The 9545-nt window shown below is 40.8% G+C and overlaps 1 protein-coding gene across 4 annotated transcripts; it reads left to right on the top strand.

The window, feature by feature from the left end:
• Positions 1-3139: 3139 nt before the first annotated feature.
• LOC112875195 (F-box/kelch-repeat protein SKIP11-like) lies at positions 3140-8729 on the top strand. Of its 4 annotated transcripts, XR_003225135.1 has the most exons (4): positions 3140-3563; positions 3766-5225; positions 6438-6500; positions 7546-8729. XR_003225135.1 is itself a non-coding variant. In XM_025938953.1 (3 exons), exon 2 carries the CDS (start codon positions 3871-3873, stop codon positions 5179-5181), a length of 1311 nt encoding a protein of 436 aa, XP_025794738.1. In that variant the 5' UTR covers positions 3140-3563; positions 3766-3870; the 3' UTR covers positions 5182-5225; positions 6438-7528. The 4 variants fall into 4 exon arrangements, 3 of the variants coding, with proteins under 3 accessions (XP_025794738.1, XP_025794739.1, XP_025794737.1); XM_025938953.1 differs by lacking the exon at positions 7546-8729 and having other exon boundaries at positions 6438-7528; XM_025938954.1 differs by lacking the exons at positions 6438-6500; positions 7546-8729 and having other exon boundaries at positions 3141-3344; positions 3766-5525.
• Positions 8730-9545: the final 816 nt, after the last annotated feature.

The raw sequence follows: 9545 nt of genomic DNA, 5'->3' as shown, positions 1-9545 counted from the left end.
TCGGCCACTGGAGCCGACGAAAATATGTGCATATTTTCATCGGTCAAGTTGGCCAACGAAAATATAGTTATTTTCGTCATCAACCGAAAATGAGCCTATTTTCATCTGTTTAATTTCGTCGGCAGGCCGACGAAAATAGCTATTTTCATCGGCTTTTGGCCTATTTTCGTCGGTTTCTGACCGACGAAAATACACTATTTTCCTATAGTGTATATATTTACACTCTCGTTCCAAATTGCATGACGTCTATAGTTTAGTTAAAATCTAGTATTATTGTTCAGCTTTCACCAAATCTGTAGAAAAATATATTAACATTTACAATGAAACTATATACATTGTTGTAGATATTTGTGCACTCTTCAGTAAAGTTTCATCAAAACTAGAAAGATTTGACTTAGAATAAAACTAAAATGACTTCAAATTTCATTAGAATAGGGCCGGGTACTATTATTTAAATTAGCCTCCTAAATAGTTTGAGTACAACAACTCACCCCTGCTGAGAACTGCTGCTCATGTTTTCCACTCTCTTTGCATGAGCCCCAATGCAAGTTCAAATTCTGGATGTAGGTGCATTTTGCTAAGCACAACTCCTCTTTAATTTTCTACTAACTGTACACGTATATTCCCTCCGTCCCAAAATAAGTGTTTGTTTAGTCTTTAAATTTTATCCCGCAAGGAATGTTCTTTAAGATTGTACACTCAAAACCGGTCTTTGATCTTTGATATTAGTCCCGACGTTTCAAAATATATTCCATTTTGGCTTTCCCAAATTTATAGAATTTATTATGCATCTTGACATATCAACATCTATTGGTTCAAATGTCTTGCAAAATCCATTGGCTCGATATCGACGTAGAGCCGAGAGGATGAGAAATAAACCGACGGTGATATTCAAAGATGCGAATGCAAGGACAAGACAGATGGGCTCGATCGGCATGTATGTCAGCGCTAGCTAGCTTTGGTTCGAGAGGACAGAATTTACTTTTTATCAAGGGAAAGAATCTAGGGTTTGTCTTCCTTTTTCCTTTGCATTGCTTGACATTGATGAGATGCACGGGTTATAGCAGAGCGGGGCTAGCTAGCTGCAGGAGCGACATGCGAGATGAGACGACGATCGTGCAGGTGCAGCAGCCCGGGCGGCCCGCACGTGTGCGGCGTACGCCCGCGTCAGGTCCTTGTCCCGCGCCGAAACCATGCGATGCGATGCGATGCCTCCGCCGCCTCCAGATCCAAATATTCGATTGTTTCCCCCTCTTCATGATCAGTTTCAGCAGGTCGTCACCTCCAACGCCCAAAAAAGGAAACGTAGAAAGGAGCGACACTGTTCTTCCCGTGCACGAACTAATTACGTATGTACATGCCCTCCCTGGTTTTTATCTGATGCAATGGGTCAATAATGACCTTCGCCTCGTTGATATTTTTCCCTACAAAAAAAACAAGAACTCTTGTTTTTACCAACAACTTTACCGTGTGATGTGAGGAGAAATGAGAAGAAAAATTGTAAAAACGTATATATTTGGTTTGGCGAAAATTTGTATGGATATCATTGGTAGCCATAGCGACTTTGTTGCGAAACTGGAGGCTAGAAACCGAAGGTAGCCAACTGGATTCAAGAACAAACAAAGTGTACTTAATCAGTAGGAGTATTTTAGTTAGATGCGGCTTTTGCAAAGCCGAGCGGGCGGCTCGAATCCTTTGGGGGTCAGGGGACCATCTCCCGCTGGTCGAACCTGGGAAGGACAACTTTTTTTCTTTCATCACTTTAATTTGCTTAGGAGACTTTTACGAAAAAAATCCAAAATTAATAGACAATATTACACAGAACCATGACCGTACCGTTCGTCTTGATAGTTGATACTACGGCGGGCAGTTAAAGCTGATGTATTTCTGGCCTTCAACAAATTAAACCTACCATTTTCTTAGTGACAATACAAAACTGTGATATTCAAAATGCACTACATTAATCTTGTTCATCCACGAATGCTGTATAAGCAATATATACCATGACTATCAAAGGAGAATGAAGGGAGTATATATTAAGCACCTCTTTTTACTAGAAATTTAGTATGAATACAAAATGTAGTATACAAAGGCGCTAAATTAAAAGCCTTATTCATCCACTTATGGGAAATATGTAAACACAACTCATGCGCACACACCATGGAACAAAGTAATATGATGAGTAAAATCCACCACCGGTTCTCGAACCTGATTCGAAAACCTTTAAAATGCATATTCAGATTCTCAAACTTGCTAATTGTATAACATGAAGTCAAAATTATAGTTGCTTATTAGGCTAAATCAAAAGTTATGTAATTTGTTCAAATAAAAAGTTATATACAAAATGTATAGACATAAAAATAATCCATACCAATTTACTTGTACAAATATATACAAATACAAAAGATCTGCATAAAATTTTTTAAAACAAGAAACTCATATGATTTTGTAATATAGATTATAGTAATACATGATAACAATTTTTTACTTTCTTTTATGTCTTGAGATGCTAAAATATAATCTAGAAAAATAAGCAAAAATATTTCATAAGGAAGTATTCAAGTAAGAACTTTCGAACTATAAAAACCATACATAATCAATTGTCGTTTTCTAGGACTACCGAGTATTGATATTTACGGCCTGTAATTGATTATAGCCAACAATTTGTTGATATATATTACAGTGCGAACAGCTTTTTGGAACATGTTTACGGCTATTATAATTTTAACACGTTGAGCTCTCTATTCCAATTTCCACCAGGCAAAGATAAAATAGAAAACAAACACATCTCATATATATCCCATATAAAGAAAGAAAGGGCATATGAAACGAATTAAAATTAATACCAAACATGTATCGCATTGGAATCACCATATTGTATCAATCACTCACATCTAGAGCTCTGAAATTAAACTGGATATGAATATAAGAAAATAATCGATGAATTTTGGCCTGTCCAACTGGATATAAATATAGGAAAGCCAAAATGAAATAAAAGGGGGGTGAAGCTATCTCAAGGACCCAAGGAGCAGAGTGCACACACCAAAGCCTTAAAAAGGAAGGGGTTATAATAAAAGCATGATAAAAACAGAAGCAAAATAAAATATAAAGCAGTGGGAAAAAAGAGGGGGAAAGGAATTAAAATAAGTAAAGGAGAAGAATCCCAAGTACACATTTAGCTGCCTGCACACCGCATCGCAGAGGAGAGAGAGAGAGAGAGAGAAAGAGCTGCGGCGGCGGCACAGCAGGGGAAGCATCAGACCAGACGCCGCAGTAGAAGAGGAGGGCGACCCCAGGCCACCTATATCTATCTCTTTCTATTCATCCTCTATAAATATATGCAGGTATAATTATATGGCCAATTAGATAGAGATTAGAGAGGGGTAGAGAGGCAGTGGGGAAGGAAATTTTGTATAGGAGAGAGGGAGGGTAGTTGATGGGAAGGGTTTGATGTGATTGCGCTTTCTCTTCTCTTTGCTTCCTGGATCCAACCGCCGCCGCCGCCGCCGCCTACTGTCGTCGGCGACTCGGAGCTCTTGGATTGGATGCATTCTTCTTCCTAGGTGCGTGCGCCGTTTCTTTCTTGCGTGGGGGGATTCGTCCGTTCTTGAATTGGTTCGGGGTTGGGATTGTTGGATTAGCTGGGGAAAGGGGATTCGCGTTATTGAGGGATAGCTGATACTCTCAAATCTCAGCTTCCTGATCCGTCGTTCTTCGCGATTTCTTGCCCAATTCGCTGACCCCATTTCTATTTTCTGCGCGCAGATCGGAGCAAGACACGCGGTGTAAATCTCGAGAGGAGGAAGGGGATCGAGGCGGCTCGGTTCTTGTTGTTGCCGCGTCCGGTTCTCTCAAGAACCAGCGGCGAGGATGGATCTCTGCGGCAAGAGAGAGGACATGGCGCTGCAAGGCGGGGATTCCAGCCTCACGCCCCGCGCTTCGCGGGGCGACTGCGAGATGCAGTCGCGGTGGGCGGAGGGCCTCCTCGACGGTGGCGGCCGGAAGCGCCGCGCGCCGGAGGAATCCGAGGACGATGTCCGGGAAATGGATGAGGTGGATTGCGGTGGCAAGCGGAGCAAGCCGCCGTCGCCGCAGCCGCACACCCCGGACATCCGTGAGGCTCATGCCCCCAGCCGCTGCCGCACAGCGGCCGGCAGTGGGGGTGACCTCATAGGAGAAATCGGCCGGGACCTGTCCATCAACTGCCTCCTCCGGCTGTCCCGGTCGGAATATGGCTCGGTGGCATCGTTGAACCGGGATTTTTGGTCTCTGGTGCGTGGAGGGGATATTTACAGGCTGCGGCGGCAGAATAACATCTCTGAACATTGGGTGTACTTCTCCTGCAATGTTCTGGAGTGGGATGCATATGACCCCTACCGGGAGCGCTGGATGACGGTGCCTAAGATGCCGTCTGACGAGTGCTTCATGTGCTCGGACAAGGAGTCTTTGGCTGTGGGCACCGAGCTGCTTGTATTTGGGATGGCGCACATTGTCTTCAGATACAGCATACTGACAAACTCTTGGACACGAGGCGAGGTGATGAATTCGCCACGGTGTCTGTTTGGGTCAGCAAGCGTTGGTGAGAAGGCATATGTTGCTGGTGGCACTGATTCTCTTGGCAGGATCCTCAGCTCAGCAGAGCTGTACAACTCTGAAACACATACTTGGACACCCCTTCCTAGCATGAACAGGGCACGAAAAAATTGCTCTGGCGTGTTCATGGATGGCAAGTTTTATGTGATTGGCGGTGTGACCAACAACAACATGATCTTGACCTGTGGTGAAGAGTATGATGTGCAGAGCAAGTCTTGGAGGGTGATTGAGAACATGTCTGGGGGTCTAAATGGAGTGAGTGGTGCACCCCCGCTTATTTCAGTGGTGAAGAATGAGCTGTACGCCGCTGATTATAGTGAGAAGGATGTGAAGAAGTACGACAAGCATAATAATAAGTGGATCACTCTTGGTAAATTGCCTGAGCGATCTGTGTCCATGAATGGCTGGGGCCTTGCATTCAGGGCATGCGGTGAGAGGCTGATCGTCATTGGTGGACCAAGAACTTCTGTTGGGGGCATGATTGAGCTCAACTCGTGGATTCCCGATGACAAGCCACCTGTGTGGAATTTGATTGCCAGACGGCCATCTGGGAATTTTGTGTATAATTGTGCTGTGATGGGCTGCTGAGTTCACTGGATCAAGGGTCCGCACAGTGTTGTTTACAAAGAGAGGTATGCACAAAGGCAGGCCTATTTAGCGCCAGCACTCATTCTTCATCATGAGTTTCTGCCTTCGACCTGGTAGCTGATTTAGTTGGCATCAGCAGAGCAGCAGCAGGATCTTGTAACTCTTGAGTTCATACATCAGTTTCCACCCCAGCTAATCCATTTCTTTCATTTACATTTGGATCAATCTTATGATCTAGAAGATGATACCATGCAAAAATGTCATACCAATAATCTAGAAACATTAAATTTCAGAGGATTTCCATCATTGATGATGACAGAGCAAATTGTTTTGATCGTATTTCATTGTCTATGTCTGCAGCAAAGTGTGACCATCATGTTATTCATGCATGGCTAATTTTTGAGTTACCATATTTGTTAAACTTTGATGTCTTCCTTTATGGGTTTATTTGGCTGAATGACCTTTGGAAGTATTGAGTAGCATGGGTTCCAGTTAAACTATTTTGAGTAGAGCACGATTACAAATTGGAGTAATCCGTTTAAGTTGTATCTGCTTACCTTAAAATTAACTCAGATAAATCTCTGCAAAGTTACCCAATGGACCAGCAGGTATTTTGACTGCATTTTGTTTGATTCATTCACCACTTGTGGAATATTTTTCCTTTTATTTTATCTGCTTGGAGATGCTTGTGCTATCATGTATCAGAATGCATTATTTGAACTTTCTATGCTTGATGGTTGTTTTAGTGAAAACAATTATAAAAAATGTGAATCTGTTGATGTTTCTTATGGTTTCATTTGTTTGTTATTTGTCTTAATAGTCCAGTATGTATTACTGTTATCTCAATTATGGTGAAAGTTAGTAGTATTTACTTTGATGTCAAAGTTTAAGTGAGGATGATACAAAATTGAACTTAGGCAACCTTTCTATATTCTGAAATATATTTATGCAGTAAATAACAGATTTCCATGGATGGGATTGCACGTTGTCCATTCCACCTTTATCTATCTAGGTTATCCTTTTGTAATCACAACCATAATGGTCCCTCTAAATGCTTAAGTTTACACTTTGATCTGGTCACATGAGTGGGCAAATCCTTAACATAATTGTTCCTTTTTTTTCTCCTTTTCAGTAGCTATATGGGTTACATGTTTTTCTCTGTTGCCACTTTTATTATGTCTTTGTAGCCTCCATCAGGAATTTATTTAAGGTGAAGCATAATAGTAATTTGATAAATGCTCTTTTATACCTTGCAGAAGCTGATGCTCATGACCTGATTACAAACAATCATGCTTCACGACTCTAAACTTGTGATTGTTGTGAGTGCCTGGTTCTTTTAGGACAAGTACCTCTTTGGATTGTCCATTGCATAACCCCTGGAAAGCAAAATTTGATTGATGAATTCTAAATGGCCCATGGATTACTTGTGGGTGTCAGTTTTGTTGAAATTTTTAGTGGATGCATATGATACATTTTACCTTTGTGAAGTGTGACACAGAAGATTGGAGGGTGAACTAGGGATATAGAACTATCACATTGTTAACCACTTGGGAATCTTTCATAATCTACCAAGCATAATGTTTTGGTCCTTGGTCAAAAAATCATAATAGTTTGGTTGCTTTGCACAGCTAAAATGTCCAAACTGTTTAAACGTCTGGTATTTCCAGTGCTACCGCAAAGCTTACCAGAAAGCTACATCAGTAGTATAACTATCAACTGACTGACAGGAATTTATTTTGACGGTTGATACATCTCTTTTCTTTATTTTTTTAACATGATACGGATAGGTGAGCCTGTTCCTGAATCCTGATCCACCATTTTCCATGAGCTGTAACATAACTACAAGCTTGTAGTTTAGGGCTCTTTGCACTGTTGTATGTGTTGTATAAGGTTATTCTTTTGGATGCCATATCGATGAGTAGTGAGGTTCATCCAGTATGAAAAAAAATCTTATTTATAAAGTAGTTTAATTAACTTTGAACTGGCAAATAATTTGGTTAGATGTCAACTTGTTATAGTAAACCAGGGCAAATAAGAAGTGTGGCGTTGTTTGGAAGTAGGAAAATAATCTTTACTTTTTCATAAAAGGAAAAGGGCACTAGACTTCACACACCATGACTAAGTTTCAAAAGTATTTTGAATTCTTGTTCGTGATGGAAATCTGGCTGGCTTGAGACGCCCACCTGTTTATTTGATGAAACAAGCTTGTTTACTTGAATCGCATTTGTTGGGTTCTGCTCGAGTATTGCAACTACATTTCCTTGGATTCTTGGCAGCAAATGGCTGTTCAACTTGGTAGAATCAGGTGTCATTCCAATTCTGTTTATAGCCGTTCAACTTGATAGACCTCTTCTCTTATTGCAGAACTATCGATAGGCTTTTACAACTTTATCCTGTGGAATGGAATCACTTTATGATGGAGGTACGCAAGTTGTGCATGTATGCATTATTGTCCTTGTGTGCGGCGTGAAGCTTCCTCCTTTGACTCTGAACACTAACGTTATCCATTCTCTTTTTCCATATGATTTGGTGCTTGCTTTAGCTACTGCTGCTGATGTTTGCAACATTTGACAGAATGCATTGCATTTAGAACTGGACTTCGATAATTTTGCTGTTAGTCATATTTCTGTTATACTGATATGGAGTTCAACTTTGTGCATGCTCGCTTGTTGAAACATGAAAAGGAAAATTGTTTGGTTGGATATTTGTAACCTTCATCCTGTGCATGTCAGATGGTTGTCTTTGTTTAGCTGTCAGGTCTTGCACTTCCTGTTTGCAACGTTACCACCCGTTGCACATTCTGGAATGACGTCTATGCAGCAGTTGAACCATTTTCTGAACTTTCAAAGTTATGCAGTTGTCTGAACTAATTTTTTCCTTTTAGTTGAGTCTTACGGTGAAACACTGAAATGTCGCACATATGCCACATCTTTTTGTTTTGCCAGCACGGAATATCTCAGTCGAGAATTTGATTAAAGCTAGGAAAAATGCGCTGTCCGGTGGAATTTCAGGATTGGCAATGTGTGAAAGGCATAAACATTGGATGGAATGGTCTGGAAAAGTTGTTTTTGGCCTCTTCTTGCAGGGGCGTGTAGATGAGATGGACGCAATCGTAACGGCTTCTGTTTCTAGCTGCAACTTGCAGAAAACAAACTTTTTTTTCTCCTTTTCCTTTGGTTTCTCACCATTATCATCAGCATCTTTTCTGCCTTTATGTTTTTCCTCAGCTGACGTTTGAAATTTTCACGCTCGTCGGCGCAGCCCCATCAGCAAGGGGCAAAAAAAGTACCTTCATGTTCCCACTGTGGTGGTGTGGTTTCGGCGTTTCGCTTTCATTGAAGGTTTTTCCGAGTCAGCAATTGCGGTTCAGAATCTCTCGTGGTTAAGCTGAACATGTGCTGCAGAAATGCCAAATGGCCCATTTCGAGTTCTCGGGATGCTCCTCTCCGTTAGCAAATTCTGAGATCTGCTCAGGCACTTAAATATCTCCAGCAGATTACTCATCTCTTATATCTTATATATTTTCTCTCTCCATCACCAATAATATTTTTACATTTTTAGTAGCCATTGCTACAGCAGATTACCATTTTGATAGGGTGGATGGAGAAATTCCATATATTTGAACAAGAGGAAGGTGTGTTTTGACGATTATCAAAAAAGTTTTGATATTGACGATGGAATTGGTAATATGCTGAAGAACCTCCTATTAAAAATATTTTTTAATATTGAGAAGAGAAATAAATTATCAAAAGAATAGTTTTTTGATATTAGATAAAGAGATAAATAATTTGCTGGAGATGCTTAGAATTGCCACGACAGAAGTCGCACTCCCAGGTTTTGAGCCTGCCGTTCTGAAGAATGGTTCACCAAATCACCAGTAAATGGACGACCGATACTAAGCTTTGTACGCTCCTGGGATTCGGAAATAATAGTGTCTGAATAAATCTGGCTAATGCTCACCTAGACCGTGTGTGTAAAAGACGTGATCCGTTGTACTACACGAGTATACGGTACATGCGAGTTCTTGCCGGGTATATTAACAGTAGTCCTAGTAATAGTAACTCCATGAAATTGGTATTTTTCTCTTGGTCACACTAAATCTGATCATTGACCGCTAAGTAAAAAAAAAGTTTGACCAGCCAAAGTGCCGGATATTTATAGAGTAAATTGGTTCATTCCTAAAAAAATTGAGCTTAGTTTTTTTATCTCTTTTTACTCGAACTTGATTATAGGGTCTCAAAATAAATTTTCTTTGGTTCTTAGTTCTTCCATCCATTCCATCTACAGCTGCTGTTAGTCAGCACACAGGGTGCGTGTAAAAAGATCAAATATCCCTCCACTATCACATCCTTCTTCTCCACCTC

Source organism: Panicum hallii, chromosome 9 (genome assembly GCF_002211085.1).
Source record: "Panicum hallii strain FIL2 chromosome 9, PHallii_v3.1, whole genome shotgun sequence".
NCBI classification, from domain to species: domain Eukaryota; kingdom Viridiplantae; phylum Streptophyta; class Magnoliopsida; order Poales; family Poaceae; genus Panicum; species Panicum hallii.
The sequence above is the reverse complement of the archived record's forward strand: the minus strand, read 5'-3'. Positions and strand labels throughout refer to the sequence as shown.